General features: G+C 51.0%; 2 protein-coding genes and 1 non-coding gene across 4 annotated transcripts in view; all 3 read right to left on the bottom strand.

The window, feature by feature from the left end:
- Positions 1 to 79: 79 nt before the first annotated feature.
- Positions 80 to 6,163, bottom strand: Myl9 (myosin light chain 9). The gene is made up of 4 exons (XM_052184113.1): positions 6,048 to 6,163; positions 3,435 to 3,642; positions 1,085 to 1,246; positions 80 to 730 (listed from the first exon to the last, which is right to left on the bottom strand). Exons 2-4 carry the CDS (start codon positions 3,616 to 3,618, stop codon positions 558 to 560), a joined length of 519 nt encoding a protein of 172 aa, XP_052040073.1. The 5' UTR covers positions 3,619 to 3,642; positions 6,048 to 6,163; the 3' UTR covers positions 80 to 557.
- Positions 6,164 to 10,278: 4,115 nt separating this feature from the next.
- On the bottom strand, positions 10,279 to 10,389 carry LOC127686485 (U6 spliceosomal RNA). Its single transcript, XR_007978114.1, has one exon. It is a non-coding gene; the product is annotated as a U6 spliceosomal RNA (small nuclear RNA).
- An 8,496-nt stretch (positions 10,390 to 18,885) lies between these two features.
- Positions 18,886 to 22,305, bottom strand: part of Dlgap4 (DLG associated protein 4) — a 147,811-nt gene continuing 144,391 nt past the window's right edge. For both annotated transcript variants that reach the window (XM_052184097.1, XM_052184098.1), the window contains 3 exons: positions 20,818 to 20,909; positions 19,940 to 20,095; positions 18,886 to 19,161 (listed from right to left, as the gene is read on the bottom strand). In XM_052184097.1, coding sequence (XP_052040057.1) covers positions 18,943 to 19,161; positions 19,940 to 20,095; positions 20,818 to 20,909 — 467 coding nt within the window. In that variant the 3' untranslated portion in view covers positions 18,886 to 18,942. The remainder of the gene's footprint in view (positions 19,162 to 19,939; positions 20,096 to 20,817; positions 20,910 to 22,305) is intronic.

Below are 22,305 nucleotides of genomic sequence, written 5' to 3'. Positions count from 1 at the left end.
TAGGAAGGGAGGAGAGTAAGACGTGATGGGACGCTGTCTGCCCCCCTCCCTTGTCCCCATCACAGACACACAGACCAGAGACGGTGCTCAGCCTTGTATTAGACTATGTCCCTCAGGCAGCCTCCCTCTATGCCTTTTGGGTGTGCTGGGACAACTCCACAGGCCTAAGTGCAGATTGTCATCCTCTGAAGGGACATGGTGAATGGGTGTGTACCTTTGTGAGGATACTGGGGATTAGTGTCCAACACCAGAACGTGGGTGCCTTTCCTCCTCAGGCCAGCCCGGGAATGGGAGGGCGTGGCTGAGCGGCCAACTTCAGTGACTTCACCTGGGGGCTTTCTGACCCCACCCTTGGCTCACCTCCCCACTGTGGTTCTTCCTTCTAGGGTCAGAGATCCCTCCTAGTGCCTGGGCTCTCTGTGGCACACCTGCCTCGCCCTGTGGGTCAGTTCTGGCCCGGGGAGCCGGGACCCAAACTCCTCATGGGGAGGGTAGAGTGTATGTGTTGGGGAGGTGACTGGGTCGGGGGTCTAGGCACTGGGGTAGCTAAGAATGGCCTAGTCATCCTTGTCCTTGGCGCCATGCTTGAGGATGCGGGTGAACTCCACGTAGTTGAAGTTGCCCTTCTTATCAATGGGCGCCTCGCGGTACATCTCGTCCACCTCCTCGTCCGTGAACCGGTCGCCCATGGTGGTGAGCAGCTCCCGCAGGTGGTCCTCGTGGATGAACCCTGCAGCACGGGCACAGCACGGCATGGCTAATAAGAGCAAGCTCCGACCACGCCCACCCATCCCCTCCCATCTCTTGAAAACCGTATAGTGGGAGGGGCTAGAAGACCCTCCTCAGTTCTCCAGAGGGTCTGTGCACAGTGTCTGTGGGGACCGTGACACGGTGAGGGTTGGAAATTATCTGCGACAGGAGCTGGGGTAAAACTGACAAGGCATGGTTTGATTTGTGGAAGGTTTACACAGTGTGCCCTGGGCACTGGAAACTTGGGGACAGTGATGTCTAGCCCGGCCCCTTCCCTTGTAGCACAGAGCCCCCGTACCCCCTGGGCTAGCCCAGGCCTCCCGCGCACACTGACCTGAGGCCTCCTCATCAAAGCAGGCAAAGGCGTTGCGGATCACATCCTCAGGGTCGGTGCCGTTCAGCTTCTCCCCAAACATAGTGAGGAACATGGTGAAGTTGATGGGCCCTGGCGCCTCGTTCATCATGCCCTCCAGGTACTCATCTGTCGGGTTCTTCCCTGTGGGGGGTGGACACTGGGCTGCTGTCCCCAGCCTCGGTAGACTTCCTGCCTTCTCCTGAGCAACTAGCTCCCATCCCTGCCTGCTATTGAGGTATGAGGACATGCCACAAGTACCTGGCTCCTGCACACCTGGCACACCCACCACCTGCCTCCCTTGCGCCTGCAGCATCCTTACCGTCTTACAGGCCAGGATCTGCGGCACAGAGAGGTGGGGCAGCGTATCCAAGGTCAGGCAGCAACTGAGAAGCAGGGAACTCAGTAGCTAAACTTAGGCAGTCTGTTCTCCGCTTCCAGAAAGGTTTCAGAAGCGCCTAGGTCGGTGAGCTTTGGTGACACACAGCCTTGGATTTGAGTTCTGGGTCTGTGCCTCGGCTTCCTGTGTCTTTAGGACTGTGACAGTAAGACACAGTTCTCGTGGTCTCGTGACACAGTCTGCGTCTGCTTAGGTTCAGAGCCAGCTGTGCTCAGGGCTGATGTGCCTCCCTGGCAGATTGCTTGTTCTTTCTGAGTCTCTGCCTGCCACCCCCAAGAGGGCTGCATGGAGAATTAGGGTGATGGCTGTAGAGCTTACTACTATGTCTGTCTGTCTGCCTGCCTGCCTGCCTGTCTAATTCTTCTCTCATGCAATATATCCTGATCACAGTTTCCCCTCCCAGTCCCCTCCCCCAACCTTCCCTCTCCTCCGTTTCCCCTTCAGAAAACAGCAGGCTTCCCAGGGCTAACACGATATAGTAAGCCTAGGCACAGACCCTCCTATCAAGGCTGGACAGGGCAGCCCAGTAGGAGGAAAAGGGTCCCAAGAGCAGGCAAGAGTCGGCAACACCCCCACTCCTGTTGTTAAGAGTCTCATAAAAACACCAAGCTAACAACCACTGACACAGATGCAGGGGACCTAGCACAGCAGGCTCCATGATTCTTGCTTCAGTCTCTGTGAGGCACCATGATTCCTCTTTTGTAGATTCTGTGGGTCATATTCTTTAACTTGCAGACCACATCTGATCCGTGGACCCACCATACACAGACACATGTTTTTCTGGCTATCTAGTTAGACCCATCCAGTCCTAGGGATGTGAAACCCTAAATACAAGGTGTGGCCTGATCCACGGGGGACGCCTTTATGACTGTGTGCCTCTGAGCCTCACGTCCCTTGCTTGTTTTTATAAGATGCCCAGAGGATAGCTGGGCAGTGGTGGCACACACCTGTAATCCCAGCACTCTGGGAGGCAGAGGCAGGCAGATTTATGAGTTCAAGGCCAGCCTGGTCTACAGAGTGAGTTCCAGGACAGCCAGAGCTACACAGAGAAACCCTGTCTCAAAAAAAAAAAAAAAAACAAAAAAAAAAACAAAAAAAAAAAACAAATCAAAATAAATAAGATGCCCAGAGGAGTTCTTAGTCCATGAGGACCAACCCTTCCCTACCCTGGACACAGTCTTTCCCTTCTGGGATGTTGAGAGAATCCAAATTGGAGTGTTGGGTTTTCTTCTTGGGAGAGGGTGTCCTCAAGACAGCCTGGCCAGTAGCTGGACAGATCGGCACCCCCTTTTCTAATCTGGGCTGCTGGCCTTCCCCGAGACCGGTGCCTTTTACATGGGCGGGCCAGTAGGCATGGACTAGTGCCAAGGACTGACTGGGATGGCCACCCCCAGCGGTGTGGCGTGGCAGCTGTCCCAGTGCTAGCCTCCTCTTCTCTGTCATCCAGCGCTGACCCTCTAGCCCCATTGAAGGCTATGCCAGGACCTGCTGCTGAGCGTGCCTGGCTGTGGCCGGTACACACAGGTGAGGGTGTGCTTGGGGAGGCCTGGCTTCATCGTAGCATTGGCAGCTTGGACTTGATCCCTGACTCCTTTGGCCCTAAGACTCTGATATTGGGGGTGTCATCGGGGGTATAGAGGGGTGCTCCTTTCTAACCCTCAGTTTTCTCATCAGTTAAAACTCAAAATGCTGGCACATATTTTTTAAGATTCGCCACATAGCACAATACATAGATCTGACTTTCCCTGGGGAGGGGGGCGGGGGAGTCAGGCTGTCTAGGTTCAAATCCTGTGCTGGTCCTGCTCCTTGCCTCAGTCTGCCTCTCTGTTAAATGGGCAGAGTAGAGGCAATCTGACCTGCAGGGTAACACTGCAACTCTCATTTCAGAGGAAGTGCCAAGCACCCCTCTCCCTGTGCACCTGTCCCACTCACCCAGAGAGGCCAGCATGTCGTGCAGGTCCTCCTTGTCAATGAAGCCGTCGCGGTTCTGATCGATCATGTTGAAGGCCTCCTTGAACTCCTGGATCTGGGACTGGTCAAACATGGCGAAGACGTTGGACGTGGCCCTCTGGGGCCTCTTCTTGGTGGTCTTGGCCTTGGCTCTCTTGCTGGACATCTTGGCTTTGGGGGCGGGGTCTCCCTACAGGGAGGGGTGTGAGATAGTGATGGACAGGGACCTCCCTGCCTCCCCCTGAGGCCGGTTAGGTCTGAGCTTGCTATTCAAGGCATCCCACAAGTTTGGGCCTCCAGCCACCCAGTTCTTTCGGAGCAGCCTGTGGGCTGTGATCCTGAGTATTTCATCTCTCTCTCTTCGCCTGGGAATGAGGGCAGCAGAGCATCTTGCCGCAGGAATTAGCTTAATATCTAGACAGCCCTTGGAGTGGTGCTGAGCATAGAGAGAATTAATTTTGTGTCGACTGGGTAAAACAAGATTGGCTTGGTGCCAACCATTAAAGTGCTTTGTCTACTTATTTCTTTATAGCAATGGTCCCATCTCAATGGCAGGGAGGCAGGGCTCCCCTAAGAGGGGGCAGACCCTCAGTACTGTACTCCTGATATTACCCTTCCCCAGCCCTCACTCCATGCCCCTGCACCCCTCCCCCAGCCCTCCCCATCCCTCTCACTCCATGCCCCTGCACCCCTCCCCCATCCCTCCCCAGCCCTCTCACTCCATGCCCCTGCACCCCTCCCCATCCCTCTCACTCCATGCCCCTGCACCCCTCCCCCAGCCCTCCCCATCTTCTGCACTGGAACACAGCTGCTCTCCTCAGGGAGCCTGACTGGTCCCTAGTGGTTTCATCCTGAGCCCTGTCACTTCCTGTACATTGAAGCTCCCTCCAGTTGAAACTACAGTCCATTTAGACCTGGTGTTTTGGCCTTGGGCCGGTCTCTCCCATCCCTCAGACCTGTCTCCTTAAAACCCTTCACATCCTGGGAGTAAATCTCAACTCCCCAGCCTAGCTCGAAAGGCCCCAGTGCTCTCCCGGCTTCTGACTGCCCACTCTGTCCCCTCCATGACCCCTAGCATTCCACAGCCATTCCCAGGCCTGCCTTCCAGACCCTCCTTCTATAGCTGTCCCCAGGCTGAGCTCCGGAGTCCCAGGGGTGCTGTTCTTCACCTTATCTTGACAACAAACACTTGTGGACTCCCTCATCCCTCATCCCTAGGGCAACCCAGAGCAGCAGGCTAGCAGATGACTCTTTAGTGAAAGGTTGTGTGAGCTCCACTGTACAGATGGGGAAACTGAGGCCAGGGACAGACTTTAACCTGACCCCATCATCTCAAAACTTAGTGTCTGCTTCCCCTCAGCTGGCCAAGCCCCCAGCATGTCTGCTCCTCTGCCCTGCGGTCTGCAGACCTTGGCCCAGGGCCTCTGTCCTTCCTCCTCTGTCCCTGCCTAGAATACCCTCTGCGCTGGGATCATGGTGGGGCAGCTCCAGCAGGTCCCAGGGCCACATCTACCTGTAGTCTTGAGACTCCAGTTGTATAAAACCCAGTGAGCCTCACAGCATGCACCAGGCTTTGGTGTTTCTTCGTGTAGTGCTGGGTGGGCATTGGTGAGAACTGGGGGCAGAAATGTTGTCCCTGGAAGCTGGGCACACACACACACACACACGCTCTGCCCCATCTCCTGTGGCCCAGGCTGAGATCTTAGACCTCTAAGGCAGGTCTAGCTAGGGTCCCTAGTGTATCCCTACCTTCATCCTTGAGAGGTAGTGCCTCCCACCCAAAGGGTACCATGAGAGGGTTGGAAGCCAGGACACCATGCTAGGCTGGGTTTAGTGGGGGGCAGGTTTGGCTCTTGAAGGGCCAAAGGCTGTGGCCAGGCACTTTCTAGACTTGGGTGAGTGTCTGAAGTTAGGAATAATTTGGGTTCTTAACCCTGACGCCATATGCTCCCCTTTCTTGGGTCCTAGACACCAAGAATCAGACAGCTTGGCTTGGTCATGGCTAAATCCTCCCTCCCTCCCTTTACTCATTACCAGAACCCATAGCTGGGCTGTGCCAGATGCCCTGCTCATCAAAAGCTAAAATACTCTGTGTCCCTGGAAGCAACCAGGGCATCTGGAGGGTTGGAAAGAAGCTAGGACCAAGCCCTCTGCAATCCACCATTCTCTGGTGTTCTCTGGTGCACACAGCACTGGGGATGAGGGAGGTGTGAGGTGGTCACCATCCCTCCTGCGGCAGGGTTTGCAAAATTGGGTATGTGTGTGCTGTGCTTCCGTGGGGCTCAATTTCCTCTGACACACACAGTTTCTTGGGTCAGGGATGCCCTCGACCTCCTCACTGGCATCTCTACAGGCAGTGAGCCTGGAGTTTCTGGGCTTGGTGTGTTAGGCCCTTTAGCAAAAGGACACTCCCGGATCCTCGTTTCCTTGTCCAAAGACCAGTTTCCCAGGGTGCAGAACCATCAGTCCCAGGTCAGAGTCCCCTACAGGACACAAGCAAGGCAGTAGCCCCAGCCCACGCCACTAAGCATAAGGCCGGGTAAGGTTCGGCCTGACCACCTACTGTAGTTGCCCAGGCGCTGAGCCGGCACCCACCTGCTGCAGAGAAGAAAAGTCCTCGGCGCTGCTGCGGTGGTGCTTCGAAAGCTGGCTGGCAGCAGCTCGGCCCGGGGCTCAGAGCTCTGGGGGCGGAGCCCGGGCTGGCTGGACCACGGCTGGCCCGGCCTTACAAGGCAGAAGAATGCGCGGGGGTGGGGTGGGGGCGGGGCCGAGGGAGCCAGCCCTGCCTTATTAGGCCTCCGCTTGCAGGCTGGGAGGCTGGGGTGCCCCTGGAGTAGCCCCCCTCGTCCCAGCCTTTCCCTGGGTCGTCCCAGACTGGGGCATGGAAGCTGCCCGAGGTGTCCAGACTGGCAAGAAGGGCGGAACCTTCGGGGTTTTCCAGCTCTCCGACCCCCTTCTTGTCCCAGAGGCCCCCCGCTGTGTCTGATGGAAGGTTGGTTTCACCCGGCCAAGTATGGTCTTTTTTTCAGTGAGACTCACAACAGCGGCCATCACTCTTTCCCTAGGGAACTTTCTGGCATTCAGTTTGTGACTGCCCACACCCCCAACCCCCAACCCCGCAATGGGGCCAGGATGCATCTGCCTAGGGAGCCCCGGGAGGGAGGTCTGAAACTGCCTACAACACGCAGCAGTTCTGAGCAGAAGGGTTCTGGGCTGGATTGAAATGGAGTAAGGGTGATGCTGGGGGAAGGAACTATTGAGAAGGGATGGAGCCAGATGCAGTAATCTCGGCATTTGAGAAGCGGAGGCAGCAGGATTGCCACCATTGAGTATAGTGTAGGTTCCAGGTCAGTCTGAGCTATGACGCAAGATGTCTAAATAAATAGAAGGTAACAGTTTTTATCTGTCCCGGGCAGATAAAAATAATTAGAGGTAACAGTTGAAACACTTCCAAAACTAGAATTTGGCGAATAGTTTAGCTTAGTGTAAAAGGCCGGAAGTCACAAAGGAAAAGACCAATGGATTTCAGTGCAGATTTAGAAAGCATAAAGCACACTCAAGACAGGAGAGCAGACAGAAAGTGGAGGAGATGCTGGTTGGGCTTATGAGGCAGTGGGAAACTGGGCGAGAAGGGTGTGTGTGTGTGTGTGTGTGTGTGTGTGTGTCTCTGGAAACATCTCAGTGCTTCAGCCGATAGGACTTGGAAATGGACCAGACTGAAATGGGAAGGGAAAAAGTTGGCTCCAAGAAATAAATTCTTTTAAAAATTGTATGTATTTGTAAAGGGAGTTGTTGTGGAAGTCAGTGGACAATTGCAGGCCTGGCTACACACAGACAGCAAGTGCCATTACCACCGCACCGCTCTCAGGCCCCAGCTCCGAGGATTTCAGGGGAGCAGCTGGAGAGAGAGAGTTGTCATTTTCTTGGGCAGGGTGGGTGTAGGTGGAACAGATTTGGGAGATATCCGTTTTGTCTTGGATGCATTGTTGGAAACTTTCTTTTGAGATGATTTCGAATATACTAGTAAAGATTATAAGACTCCTAGAATACTGACTCCCCCGAGTCTCCTGTTGATATTTGTCTCCTCAGTCTTCCCTGTGGGAATATGCATGTTGATAGTGAGCTGCACATGATGTGCCTTTATCACCACATAGGATATTTTAGTATATCCTAAAAGGAGGGCTCTCATAGATATTGATAGCATAATTATCAAAATCATGAGAGTTGACATTGATTTAGGCTTCTAATTTATGACCAATTGTGCTGGGTGTCCCAGTAATATCCTGTATGGAAACTTGTTGTGGTCCAGGGTGTGTGTGATGGGTGAGGTAGATGCAGGTGCCAGGGGCATCATCCCATGGAGCTGGAGGATAATGTTACAGAGCTGGTCGAGGTGGTGGTTTGAATGTGCTTGGCTCAGGAAGTGGCACTATTAGAAGGTGTGGCCTTGTTGGAGTAGGTGTGGCCTTGTTGGAGTAGGTGTGGCCTTGTTGGAGTAGGTGTGGCCTTGTTGGAGTAGGTGTGGCCTTGTTGAATAGCTGTGTCACTGTGGGGGTGAGTTTTGAGATCCTTATCCTAGCTGCTTGGAAGCCAGTCTTCTCCTGTCTGCTTTTGGATAAAGATGTAGAACTCCCAATTCTTCCAGCACCATAGCTGCCTAAAGGCTGCCATGCTTCCTGCCATGATGATAAAGGACTGGACCTCAGAACCAGCAAGCCAGGGCCAGTTAAATGTTATCCTTTTTAAGAGTTGCTGGTTGGACTGGAGAGATCGCTCAGCGGTTAGAGCACTGACTGCTCTTCCTAAGGTCCTGAGTTCAAATCCCAGAAACCACATAGTGGCTCACAACCATCTGTAATGAGATTTGACTCCCTCTTTGGTGTGTCTAAAGACAGCTACATGCCAGGCAGTGGTGGCGCATGCCTTTAATCCCAGCACTTGGGAGGCAAAGGCGTAGCAGATTTCTGAGTTCAAGGCCAGCCTGGTCTACAGAGTGAGCTCCAGGACAGCCAGGGCTATACAGAGAAACCCTGTCTTGAAAAAAAACAAAATCCAAAAACAACAACAAAAACAAACAAACAAAAAACCCAAAAAAGACAGCTACAGTGTACTTACATATAACTATAAATAAATCTTTGAGCCAGAGCGAACAGAGGTCTTGATTTCAATTCCCAGCAACCACATGATGGCTTGCAATCATCTGTACTGCTACAGTGTACTCATATATATATATATATATATATATATATATATATATATATATATAATTAGTAAATAATTTATTAAAAAAAAAAAGAGTTGCTGGTCATGGTGTCTCTTTGCAGAAATGGAAACTCTAGACACCGGTCCTCTCCATCTTTACAAGAGCTCTGCGGATAGAGCTCGCCACCAGGCCTTTGGCACAAACCCCATTACCTGCTGGCTCGACTCAACCAGGCGTACAACTCTCCAAGTTTTTTGTTTTAAGTATTTACTTTTGGTGTGTGTGTGTGTGTGTGTGAGTGATGTATATTATAACTATACATACATATACACACACACACACACATATGTTTTTTGAGATGGCCTCATGTAACAGGCTAATCTCAGACACTGTGCCGAGGACTCCCTTGGACTTTTGTTCTTGCACTTCTGCTTCCCAAGTGCTAACAATCAACCATGGCTTCCTGCTTGCTAAGCAAACGCTCTTACCAAGTGAGCTACATCTTTAGTTTCTTTTACAGATAGACAGCTACATCTTTAATTTCTTTGACAGACAGACAGACAGACACACACACACTTGGAGTTGTTCCCAGGGACCCACAAAGGTACTTAAAACAAATGTTGAGCTGAAGATGGAGGCATCTGTTTTCTAATCCCGTCACTTGGGAGATAGAGGGAGGAGTTCGAGGCCAGCCTGGTCTACTTGTCTGACAGAAAGACAAGGGCTATCCCATGGAACACTCGTATGCCCAGCACCCGTTTCCCTACCTTTTAAAGCTGACTAGAACATGCCGTGTTTGCTTACGCACCTCTGGATGGACATTAGGTTGTCCTCCTGTTTTGACTCCTGTGCGTACTGCTCAAGCTGGGTTCGTAGCTCAGAGACAAAGCACCTCCTTAACATGCATGAGGCCTAGCAGTGCGAAAGAACAAGGAAATGAATGAACAATGCTGCCTTTAGATTTTGTTCAAATGTAGTCTGTGTGTTATGGGTATTTTATCTGCTTGTCTATCGCCAGACTGCCTGGTGCCAGAGAGAGGCTATTGACTCCAGGACTGGAGTTACAGATGGTTGTGAGCGGCTGTGTGGGTACTGGGAATTGTAAGGTCCTCTAGAAGAACAGCATGCGTTCTTAACCCCTGAGCCAAGCCCCCACCACACGTATACGGTTTGAGACAGGTTTCAAGCAGCTAAAGCTAGACTTAAATTTGATATGTGGCTGAGGATAATTTATATATATATATGTGTGTGTGTGTGTGTGTATGTGTGTGTGTGTATGTATATATGTATGTATATGTTATATATGTGTGTATGTATATGTTATATATATGTGTATGTATATGTTATATATGTGTGTGTATGTATATATGTATACGTTATATATGTGTATGTATATGTTATATATGTGTGTGTATGTATATGTTATATATGTGTATGTATATGTTATATATGTGTGTGTATATATGTATGTATGTTATATATATGTATATGTGTGTATATATGTATGTATATGTTATATATATGTATATGTGTGTATGTATATATGTATGTATATGTTATATATATGTATATGTATATGTGTATGTATATGTTATATATATGTATATGTGTGTGTATGTATATATGTGTATGTATAGCTTCACGAATTTGCGTGACATCCTTGTGCAGGGGCCATGCTAATCTTCCCTGTATTGTTCTGATTTTTTTTAGTATATGTGCTGCCAAAGCGAGCACAAGGATAACCTGTAATTTCTAATCATACTGCCTCTCCGTTTGAGTGCCAGGGCGGCAGGCACATGACATGCCACCACTCCTGGATTCATGGTGTGCTTGGGACTGACCCCAGAGCCTCGTGCACCCACTGAGCGTCACCTCCAGCCCCTTACACTGATCTTTGTTGATTTATTTATTTTTTTGTTTTGTTTGTTTTTGAGAGAGGGCTTCAACTATGTAGTCCATGGCTGGCCAGGATCTCACCACATAGACCAGGCTGGCTTCAAACTTACAGAGATCTGCCCACCTCTGCCTCTCAAGTGCTTCACCACACCTGGCTAGTTGCTTTGTTTTAGATACACAGTCTACTATGTAGCTGGGGCTGGCTTTGAACTTGAGTGCTACAGTTACAGGCATGGACTGCCATGCCCGGCAATAATGCTATTTAAAACACAGCTGATCAAATAATCTCAAGTTCCGCTTCCAGTTAGTTTTGAGTCCCAGCCCAGAAGTGGAATTGCTGGATCATATTGTAATTTTTTTATTAAATAATTTTTCCTTTTTCTGAAAATAGACTTTTTGCCCTCATATATAATATATCCTGAATATGGTTCCCCCTCCCTCTACCCTTCCCAATTCCTCCTCCTTCTCTCCCCTCCCATGTGGATTTCTTTCCTTTCTGTTTCTCCTTAGAAAACAGATAGGAGGGCTGGAGAGATGGCTCAGCAGTTAAGAGCACTGACTGCTTTTCTGAAGGTTCTGAGTTTAAATCCCAGCATCCACATGATAGCTCACAACCATCAGTACAGCTACAGTGTGCTCATATACATAAAATAAATAAATACATAAATCTCCAAAAAAAAAGAAAAGAGTGGTGGTGGCACATGCCTTTAATCCCAGCACTTGGGAGGCAGAGGCAGGCTGATCTCTGAGTTTGAGGCCAGCCTGGTCTACAGAGTGAGTTCCGGGACAGCCAGGGCTACACAGATAGGAGTAGATCTGAGGAAGGGGACAGGAGGAAGGAGGTGCTGGGAAGAGAGCAGGGAGTGGAAACTATGCTCTGGATATTTGTGGGAAGAATAAATAAAAAGCCAAATACTCTTCTGTGTGATAATAAAATATAACAAAAGAAAATATAATAAAACAAAAACGAACACACGAGTTGGACAAGACAAGACAGAAGGAAAAGAGCCCGGGAGAAGGTATACTAAGAATCAGAAATCTGCTCATTCACGCTCTCAGGAATCCCATAAAACCTCTCAACTGGAAGCTACAGTAACCGGCAGAGGACCTGGTACAGACCTGTGCTTGCTGCCTCCGGCTCTGAGTTCGTGTGAGCGTTGAGCAGGTTGATCTACAGGGCCTTTGTGCTCCTTCAGCCTCGATCCCACAGGGGTTTGAGGGAGACCTCCTGTTTAGGGCTGAGTGAGTATTCCAGTGTTCCACTCTGCATAATGTCTGTGTCCTCATCTGCAGCAGGAGGATGCCTCTCTGATGGTGACTGAGCAAGGCACTAATGGATATGCTATGAGTAATAGAATCATCAGGAGCCATTTTCTTGCTACATGCTTTTTGGTTTTGCTGTTGGTTTTTTGTTGTAGTTTGGTTGTTATTGCTGCTTCCCAGACCATAGTATTTGGTGTTACTCCAGGTCCCTTGCCTATCTACACTCAAGTTCTTGGTCACCGAAGCAGTGTGCTCTATAGGTTCTATCTAAATGGATTGGGCCTCAAGTCACATCAGGTATTGGTTGGTTACTCCCATAAACTTTGCCCTGACCTATCTTGCAAGCAGGAAACCATTGTAGTTCAAAAGATCTGAGGCTTGGTGTTTGTTTCTCCTTTGGCAGCGTGCCTAATACCTTCCTGTACCAAAGACTCTAGAACATAGGGGTGGAAGGCTTTCGTCTTGGCTTCTCCATGTCCGGTGAGTCCTATAGGTGTTGTATTCAGCAGTGTCGGTCTGTGGAAAACAACCCATAGTTTTGGCAACAGCCTGAGTGAATTGGGGACTCCCATGGGACCGCTTTGGCCAACAAATCAATTAGATGCGGCCAATCCCAGAACCGGACACTTCCGTCAATAACGACACATGGCTAGCTGGGACTCTGCCTCCCCACTATTTGGCAATTTTTCCATATTACCTCTCAAATGGTCCTTAGTTTTAGCTGCCTCTCCCTGTATTCCCTCCCTCCTCCTCTCCCCTCCTCACCTGGTCCTCCCATACCAGTCCCTGCATGCAGCCATAACTGTCTGCTTTCTTCTCCTTTGTAATTAGATTTATCTGTACCGCCCCTAGTCCCCCACTCTATACCTAACCTCTGTGGTTCTATAGATTGGAGCTTGATTATCATTGAATTAACAACTTAACATCCACATCTCTGTAGCCTGTATAATACTTCTTATACAGATATCTGGACTTTTTCTCATGACAACCAGTTCTTCGACTTTCTTTTTTCTTTTCTTTTCTTTTTTTTTTGTTTTGTTTTGTTTTGGTTTTTTTTGTTTTTTGTTTTTTTGGATTTGGTTTTTTCGAGACAGGGTTTTTCTGTGTAGCCCTGGCTGTCCTGGAACTCACTCTGTAGACCAGGCTGGCCTCGAACTCAGAAATCCACCTGCCTCTGCCTCCCAAGTACTGGGATTAAAGGTGTGCGCCACCACCACCCAGTGTGTCTCACAGAACTTAGGGAAAGCACCCAAACACTTATGCACTGTTCTGTGCATGATAGGGGGCCAGGGGAGTGCATGTGTCATGGTGTGTGTGGAGGTCAGAGGACAACTTTCCTTTCATCTCCTTGGTTCTGGGGATTGAATTCAGGTCTCCTGCTTGTACTGAAAGCCCCTTTTACCTATTGAGCAATCTTATTTGTGTGTGTGCACACGCACTTGTGTGTGCATGAGAGTGTGCGTGCATGCATGTGTATGAGAATGTGTTTGTGTGTGTATATGAGATTGTGTGCAAGTGCGATCAGAGAGCATGATTCTCAGAAGTTGTTTCTCTCTTTCTGTGGATCAAGCTCGGGCAGTAAAATTTGAATGTCAGACATGCCCCTCCCCTCCCCACTGGCCTGGCTGCTGGCCAGCACCATCACAGCAGGCTGTTGCGCCTTCAGTGTATCTGGTCAGAAATGCCAAATAGATGTTCTGCATATGCACAGTGACACTTGCATGTGCACACTTGCACACATCTCTTGCTGTCAGTGTGCACTGTAGCCACCTAGTTAAGGCAATGTCTGTCTGAAGTGTAGTGTTGAGGGAAAGGCATGGGCTGTAGATTTAGATGTACAGGCTGCTTCTAGCCAAAAGGCAGACGAGGCTCCAAATTCCCTACTGCTTCTTTAGGCCTATTTTCTGCTGACATATTTTGAAAAAACTGGCGCTGGCTGGAACTGGTCCAGAGAGGCGGGAGCCAGGGGGCAGGGTTCTGTGTGGAACCTGTCCCTGTCCTGCTAGAAGCCTTGCTCCTACCTGGCACTCAAGACATTCCCAGTGCAGCATGTCTGAGCAGCAGCGTGGGCCTTTGCCTCTGCCGGCTGAGCCTCTCACAGCCTCTGAACTCGTCCTTCAAAGCCCAGAATGAAATTTGCCATCTCTGTAAAGTACCTGCCTCTTCTCCCCAGGTCAGGCATTTAGGAAGTTGTTCTCTGGGGAGGGGACTTAAACCTGGGGCCTTTTGCTTACAATTGAATTCAAAAGAACTGAATTACATTCTCTGCCTCATTTTCATTGTTGAAACAGGTCTCACTGTGTTGCCTGGGCTGGCTTCAAACTCCTGAACCCAAGCGGCTAATCTTCCCCAGATCCCAAGCAGCTGGAACTGGGCCTAGTATTTCTTACCCATGCCCTGGTAGTACTGGAGATGACAACCAGCGACTAGCACACGCTAGACAAGTACTTCAGTCCTTGGGGCTCTGCTCCATGCTGGATGCTGAGTCACTGGAAAGAGCCTGACTCTTTCCCTCCAGAGCCCCCATCTCCTCAGTAGAGGCAGTCACATCTAGTGATGTGCACGTCATCATAGTAGTGGCAACAGAGAGCAAGTCTTAATGCACACGCATGGAACACAGGTTGGCACCAGCCCAACCTGGACTAAGGACAGGGGAAGGCTTTCCCTAGGCTTTGCCATCTACCTTGAGAGCAGAGGGAGTAAGAGATGATGCAGGGTACAGTGGGAGAGCCTTGATGCTCTGCCAGGGCCAAGTAGGCACAGGGTAGAATCCAGGGACTCTTATTAGTGATGCAACTGAAAGGAACCTGTCACCTCCTGTACTGGCTGGTTTCGTGTGTCAACTTGACACAGGCTGGAGTTATCACAGAGAAAGGAGCTTCAGTTGGGGAAGTGCCCCCATGAGATTCAGCTGTGGGGCATTTTCTCAATTAGTGATCAAGGGGGGAGGGCCCCTTGTGGGTGGTGCTACCTCTGGGCTGGTGCTCTTGGGTTCTATAAGGGAGCAGGCTGAGCAAGCCAGTGAGGAACATCTCTCCATGGCCTCTGCATCAGTTCCTGCTTCCTAACCTGCTTGAGTTCCACTCCTGACTTCCTTTTGTGATGAACAGCAATGCAGAAGTGTAAGTTGAATAAATCCTTTCCTCCCCAATTTGCTTCTTGGTCATGATGTTTGTGCAGGAATAGAAACCCTGACTAAGACACCTCCTGTCAGTAAGAGAGCGTGCTTTCTCCTGTAGGCAGAGGGCAGGCTGCCAAGGGCCAAAGTCCTGGTCGGTCGTCTGTACAGTGGCAGGTTCAGCGGGGCTGGAGATGATCTAGACCCATGTCCGCTTCCTACTCCATTACTGTAGCTAAGGAAGTGCCCTGGTTGCTGGTCTGTCTGCTACTGTGCTTACCCGTATGGGCTCTGCATGGCCTTCAGGAGCAAATGCTTTCTCTACCCCGCTGCCTGAGGTTCCCCTGATGCTCATGGCAGAAGCTGGCCCTCGCTCTCTGCAAGGCCATTCAGTGAGGACTCTGCAAAACTGAAGGACTTACAACCCTGGGAGAGCTTGGGGTTCTAGAAGGAAAAGATGGGCTCTGTACCATCAGATCTGTAACCCCATAGGGGTTCTGAGGACTCTAGGGTGCTTAATCTGTTCTCCTGGGTCTCCCTGCACCCCTTTCCATGACCCCCAGGAAGGACACTTCTTGGCTGTCTCTGAATCACAGAAGCCCAGATTCACCGTCAGCTTCTTCAGGAGACACTAGTCAGCTTTTCTGAGATGTGTTAACTGCTTTCTGACGGGACAGGCTCAAAGGAGGCGGAATATCAGCTAAGCACTATTCTTGTCAAGACTATCGGCTTTAAATCCAGCCGGAGAGGACTGGTGGTGGTAGGAGCACATGCTTGCTGACCCAGCGTTCGGGAGGCAGACCCAGGGTACAGGTCGAGACTGGGCTACATAGTAATACGTCTCATAAGACAAAACCGAGAAACCTTCTGTAAGCTGCTCGGGCACTTTAAAATGATTACTATCACAAAGAAGAACACAAGGCCGCTCGGGCAGCTGCTGTGGTCTTCAGACTAGAAACTTAGTCTAAAAGCAGCGAGTGTCCCAACTGGACTTAACGGACCAGGGGAAGTCATGGGGAACAAGGCTTGGGCTACCTGCAGGACACTGGGTGTTTTAGGCTCCAAAATGACCAGGCAAAGGAGTGCTGCCTGGAACATTTGGGTGGTGGTGTTTTTGTTTTTGTTTTTTTGAGGGTGTTGTGGCTAGGCAGAAACTGTCCTTGTTCTTAGGAGGTACAGAATAGATTTGGGGAGTGTCCCTTTAGCACTGCACTAGGCTGTCTAGGTGTAGAGTCCCATGTTCCTCACACATCCTTTTTGCTTGTGATTCCAAGAACCTTCCCCAGGCCAGATCAAGACTCTCCTGTGCCATGCTCCTCTGCTTCCAAGTCCCCGAGGCCCGTGGGGTAGAGTTGGGATGCCATCTGGCTTCCATCTCTCGTGTCTAGCTTCCCTCACCAGCATTCACTTATACCTTTGAATGGCTGGTTAAAGGCTAGATGCAGACAATCTTTTTTTTTTTTTTTTTCCCCTCCCCGAGACAGGGTTTTTCTGTATAGCCCTGGCTGTCCTGGAACTCACTCTGTAGACCAGGCTGGTCTCGAACTCAGAAATCTGCCTCCCAGAGTGAGATGCAGACAGTCTTAATCTGACATAACAGGAAGCCACTTGCCCTTCACATAGGTTCAGCCACCTTGACAAAGGCATGCTGGGGTGCAAGCACAGGGTTCTGTTTACAGTTGGAATTTCATAACGGGTCCAAACTCCTGACAGGCTGGGAATGAATCTGTGTCCCTGGGTCTGGGGGTCACAGGTGTCCTGGCTGGGTTGAGCCAAGGGAGGTATAAATATGTGTTTTTTTTTTTTAAGATGTATTTATTATTATGTGTACGTACACTGTAGCTGTCTTCAGACACCCCAGAGGAGGGCATCAGATCTCATTACGGATGGTTGTGAGCCGCCATGTGGTTGCTGAGATTTGAACTCAGGACCTTCAAAAGAGCAGTGAGTGCTCTTAACTGCTGAGCCATCTCACCAGCCCTGGCCCAAGACCTTTTAAACACAATATCTGACCCCACTGGGGGTGACATCTTCCTTCCTGTCTGGTCATTCAGTAGCAGGCCTCTTCCACCTGGGTTGGACACTCTATGCTGCCCCTCCCGTTCTTCCATAGACTTCCTGCCGTGTCAGAGTGAGACCAATCCACACCACACTGGCTTTCTGGTGAGCTCCGGGCCAGCACAGGCAGCTCGCCTGGCACAGCAGAGCACATTCCCTAATATACTGGATCCCTAGGCTGCTGAGGGGGCACTTGCTGGGGGTCATGGGGCCCCGCCGGCCCTGTACAGAGGCCAGGCCTTTCAATGATCTGCCTTCTTCCTTCTGTGGCAGTCTGTAGGAAGGATGCTGTTCTGATGTCTGATGGGCTAAATGCCTCATAGATGCTTCCTTGACTTACTGCCCAGGCTCACAGACCAGGATGCTCTCCAGATAGCTCCTCTCCCAAGGCTGCCTTCTGGGACGGGGTCTAACGGGGTTTCCTGGGATCCTCCTTACCCAGTCCAGCCCCCCATACTGCAATAATGCCAAGAGGCCTGGTTACACGTTACCTCATTTATTCTCACAACATGCCTGTGAGGTAGGGAGGGGCAGGGACTGTCCCCGTGTTACAGAGGAGGAAGTTGAGGCACACAGAGGTCAAGTGACTTGCCCAAGGTCACAGAGGGGGCGGCCAAGCTGGAACAGGCCCCCAGAGCAGGCCTTCGCTTCACCCAGGGGACTCCTGCAGCATGCGCCAGACAAGAGGCTATCCCCAATGCCCTCAAATCATATGCACAGTATAGAACAGCCCCTGATACGCCAAGTTGTCTGCTGGGACGGCCCCCTCTGGGCGGCCTAACCCAGCCCTGCCTGCCCCGTCCTGCCCTGTGGGCCCAGGCCTTTGCAGCTCAGGGCTCAGAACACCTTGGGGATGGGAGTGGGGGACAGGAGAGGAGGGTTGGGATGGAAATCACAACAGAATAAAAAACTCAGGAGGCTGGGCTGACGGGTTATAGGGACAACCAAAAAACGGGACTGCTTACACACAGGTATATTTTTACACACACTTGTACACACACCTAGATATAGTACATGTAAAAATATATGCTATTCACACACCCGCCTCCTGCAGGGACCCCCGAGAGCCGGCGGCGGTGGTGGCGGCGGCGCTGGTGGGCTTTGGGTGAGCAGATGGGCGTTAATTAAATATACACTCTAAGGTCTATGTGCATATGTACACATACATACAGACACCGCCACCTGCCCCTGGGGGAACTGGACAAAGGTGCGGCCAAGGACAGCCAACCCCCTGGAAGCCGCTCACTCGTTCGGCAGTCCTGAATTTTCTTTTACTGAAGAGGCTGGAGCATGGTGACCATGCTTCCCCATGTGCCCTGGGACCAGGACTTTCCTATCTGCTCAGAGGCCAGTCCAGCTGAACGCTGCCGATGGCAGCAGAGGGAGGGAGGGAGGGAGGGCGGGCGGGTGGGTGGGCTGGCTGTGTGTGAGCACTTAGTGGAGAGCGTGGGAGGGGGGAATGCTGCCCTTTTCTCTGTCCTCTGGGCCTTCAGCCCCAAAGGGTGTGAACCAGAAAGCCACAATGGTGACCCCTGTGAGTTCTGCAGGAAAACAAAAAAGCTGGGGGGTCGGGGAGGGGGGAACATGGCAGGGGCCTTGGACTGTCGTAGTCTTGTAAACAAGCTAGTTCTCAGCAGACAGAGCAAGTAAAAAGACCGCGATTTGGAGGCCGGGCCACGGCTGCCCGAATCGTCGTCTGGTCCGCCATATCAGCCCAAGGGGAAAAGGTTCTAGATTGTGGTTTTTGAAAAAAACATTTTTTTTTTTGAGTCAAGTCTTCATAACCTAAGCTTGGAGGGACCCAGAGAAGCCACATTGTGAGCCCTTGTGTGTCGGTTGGGAAGCTGGCTCAGGGTCTCAGAGAGAACAACCACAGTAAAGGGTGAGAAACGCCGTTCCATTTGCATTGAGTTTTTAATGATTTAAAATTGAGTGCTTTTTCCTTCATGGCCTTAGAGCCTGGTCTGGGCCTCAGGGACATAAATCTCGATGCTGTCCGCACTCTCTGTGGCTGAGTTCTGTCGCACAGATGCCGCTCGCTTAGCGGCCAGGAGTCTCTTTCTGGCCTCCTGACGCTGCTTGTCCCCCGCGTCGGAGGCCTTGTCGCGGCTCACTGCCGCCTTGGATTTAGCTGGCTTCTTCGGGACTGGAGGGGGTGGTTTCTTCTCTTCCTTTATTGAGACAGTGAGGAGGGAACAAAAATAAACTAAAGGTGCCACGTTTTGTGCGGCACTGCCCCTTCCTTATGCAGGCAGCTGGCACTGCCCCACCCGAGTCTCCACGCCACACTGGCACAAGCAACACACACTAGAGTCTGAAAGCCACAGAAGCAATGAGAGTGGGAGGAGCAAAGGGTTTAGGAGCAAAAAGCAAGCTTAGGCTCAGAACGTTCTAGAAGACGATGGACAAGCCCACCTCTCCCCACCCTTGCTTTCAGCCACTAGGACCCTGGGATAGACAGTACCTTGCCTGAGTCTCCCAGCCAGAGCAGTGACTTCAACTGATGGCTTCTAGCCGTGTTTCCCATGCTGTCCTTGCGTGAGAACTCACCAGGGCCCCAGTACAACATGACAGGCCCCTGGGCCTGGCTGCTCTATGGGAGGCCACCTGAGCCTCACAGAAGCACAGGTACCACAAGGAGGCGGAACTGGGGCCAGACCCCAGTGCCCCTGACAGCCCCAGAAGAGCGAGCCTGCGTCTCCCACTAGCACTTGTGGCCCCTTCACTAGACATGCAGAGCACAGATCATGCTTTAGGGACAGCCTCCACTACACAGCGAGCAGCATGCTGGGCAGGTGCCAGGCATGGACCCCGCAAGGTGATGGACGTGAGCCCCAGCTCAAAGACGGCACATGGAGAAGGAGCCAAGCAGCACTGACCGATGTGGGCAGCGTTACTGCCGACCAGGAATTTGTCCTGGACTTGCCCTCCGCACTGCTCCATGCTCACCTTCCTCTTCTCGGGGGTCTCCGTCGGCTGCCAGCCATTGGCCTTGAGGTGGTAGAGCTCGTCGAATTTCATGCTGATGTCCTCGATGGACAGCTGCAGCAGGTCCCAGAACCCCGCCAGGTCCTGGGCTGTCGGACGGGGGTTGGCATCAGGGTTCTGTGGGGCAGATGGGGGTCAGTGGGGCAGCAAGGTCGGTGCCTGGCCTATCTCCCTCACCACACACGAGCCTCTGGCTGGGATCCAGTTTTATCATGAGTAGGCCCTGCAAATGCATGTAACTGTGGCCATTGCCAGGGTTGCTATCACAGGACTGTGGCAAGGAATCCTTGGTCCTCCTGTGCAGGGAAGAGAGCCGTTCTTAACCAGTGTTTCCCAGTGAGGCAGGAAGAAGGCAAACCACGCCCAGGCCAGCTGGGATCACAGACTGTTTCCTTCAATCAGGCCTGGAGCCTCCACTGCGCTCCCCTTGGGAACTCATGCTCCTAATCTGTTGGAGAGGACTTTTCTCTCAGGCCATTCTGTCCAGGCCTTTGCGTCTGGCCCAGGGGCAGGTAGGCCCTAGAAAGGGCAAGGGAGGAAGACAGCCATCTGGTACAGTACTGGTGTTTCTTAGGTCTCACTGTACGAGTCCCTTGGATATAGACTGGACTAAATGTATGAGTAAGCCAGGACCAACGGACATAATTCTCATGTGATCTGGAAGACTGCCCCAGCCCTTCCTGGATGGAGAATGATGTGTAATGCCACCATCTTTACAGTGCCACGAGGGGGCAGCACCTCTTCTGTGTGGAGGTCAGAAGCTACAAGGGGCTCCCTGAACTCAGGTAGGCAGCCAAGGAACTGGCTGGATGGCCTGTGGCGGAGGAAGAGTCACTCACCAAGTTCTGCTCACAGAGGCCACGGAACTGCTGGAATTTCTGGGACATCAGGAGCTGGGCACTGCCCACAGCACTGAGAACTTTCCCTAAGACTGAGAGAGAGGCAGAGGAAATGGCTCAGCACACATGGTGGCACTGGACAGATACCAACCAGCGTGGACCTGTTCAGGGTGGGACTGGGGCCATATACCTGTGTGAGTGTGTGTGTGTGTGTGTGCATCTGTTAGTAATGTGTGGGGCTGTGCTAGGACAGAAGGGGAATTGGAGGTCAGGTATACATGTCTCTGTGTGCCACACCACACACACACACACACACACACACACACACACACACAGACAAGCTAGTGAGTTTATTTGCATATTAATCCACAAACAGAAGAGGGCAGTGCTGATCATCCCAGCACTCAGGAGGTAGAGGCAGATGACTTTGAGGCCATCCTGGGCTATGTGAGACCTTGTCTTCTAAAAAGTCAGAAGAAAGTGGGGCATGGTGGCTCACACCATTAATTCCAGCATTGCGAGGCAGGGACAGGTGGTTAGTTTATCAGCAATAGCTGAAACCTTATCCCAATTTCTAAGGAAATGTTATGGCAGTAAATTAGAAGCAGGAAAGAAATATAATTATCACGGACTCAAGAAGAAACAAAGGGGCTGCTCCGACTGCCCAGTGAGTAAACATTTGTTACATAAGATGCCCAAGGAGTTCCATCTCTGGAACCCGTGTAAAGACAAGAGAGCGGAACTCCACCAAGTGTCCTCTGACCTCCATGTCCTCCCCCACCACATACACAAATACTATTAAAAACATAAGTACTTTTTAGAAAGCAAGAGAGAAAGAAGGATCTCTTCATCAGAAGTTAAACATCTCCCAGCAAAGCACCTTGCTGGAACAGTGTGGGGTGAAGGTTCCTCAGAGAAGAGCCCACTAACTCACCCTGTGGGGTTCTCAGTCTTTAAGGAACAGATAGCGCGTGCCCTGATTTTTCACGCTGCATGGGAGATTAAAGAGATTTACTTCTAGAGCCTTGCCAAGAACAGGAAGCTTTCTTAACATGTAAATCTTTAATACAATGTAAACAGAACCAAAGGGGGAAATTTCCAAACAAATCTTGTAACCATGAAGAGTCTGGTCCAGTAGTGAGAGAGCAGACAGACTTGCTTGAAAGTCACAGCAGAAATCAGTGAAAAGCAACACAAAATCGGGAGTAAAAAATGATGCTAGACAATCAACCTTGAAGCCAGTTATGTGGTAGCTCACACCTATAAAGCCAGCCTGGGCTACAAAAGTGAGTTCCAAGGGCAACAGAGAATACAGTAAGATCAGCCTGGCCTCCTATATAAGACACACAATAAAACCCCTGTGGCTTGGTGTAAGGCCACCAGGTGCTGTAGATGCCAAAAGGAGGTGGCAAGGTTGAGTTTTCCAAAATGGAACAAATTGTTCTGCATGCCTTTCATCTCAGGTAAGAAAGGACTGTGGACCGAGCA

The sequence above is a fragment of the Apodemus sylvaticus genome, chromosome 5 (assembly GCF_947179515.1).
Source record: "Apodemus sylvaticus chromosome 5, mApoSyl1.1, whole genome shotgun sequence".
Classification (NCBI taxonomy): Eukaryota; Metazoa; Chordata; class Mammalia; order Rodentia; family Muridae; genus Apodemus; species Apodemus sylvaticus.
The sequence above is the reverse complement of the archived record's forward strand: the minus strand, read 5'-3'. Positions and strand labels throughout refer to the sequence as shown.

What these genes read in the sequence shown, in the direction of transcription:
- Myl9 (XM_052184113.1), bottom strand. Translation starts at nt 3,618, where the DNA reads ATGTCCAGCAAGAGAGCCAAGGCCAAGACCACCAAGAAGAGGCCCCAG. An exon ending in CGACATGCTGGCCTCTCTGG is followed by an intron (nt 1,247 to 3,434) that starts GTGAGTGGGACA and finishes CACCCCCCACAG; the next exon opens with GGAAGAACCCGACAGATGAG. An exon ending in CTTTGATGAGGAGGCCTCAG is followed by an intron (nt 731 to 1,084) that starts GTCAGTGTGCGC and finishes CCCGTGCTGCAG; the next exon opens with GGTTCATCCACGAGGACCAC.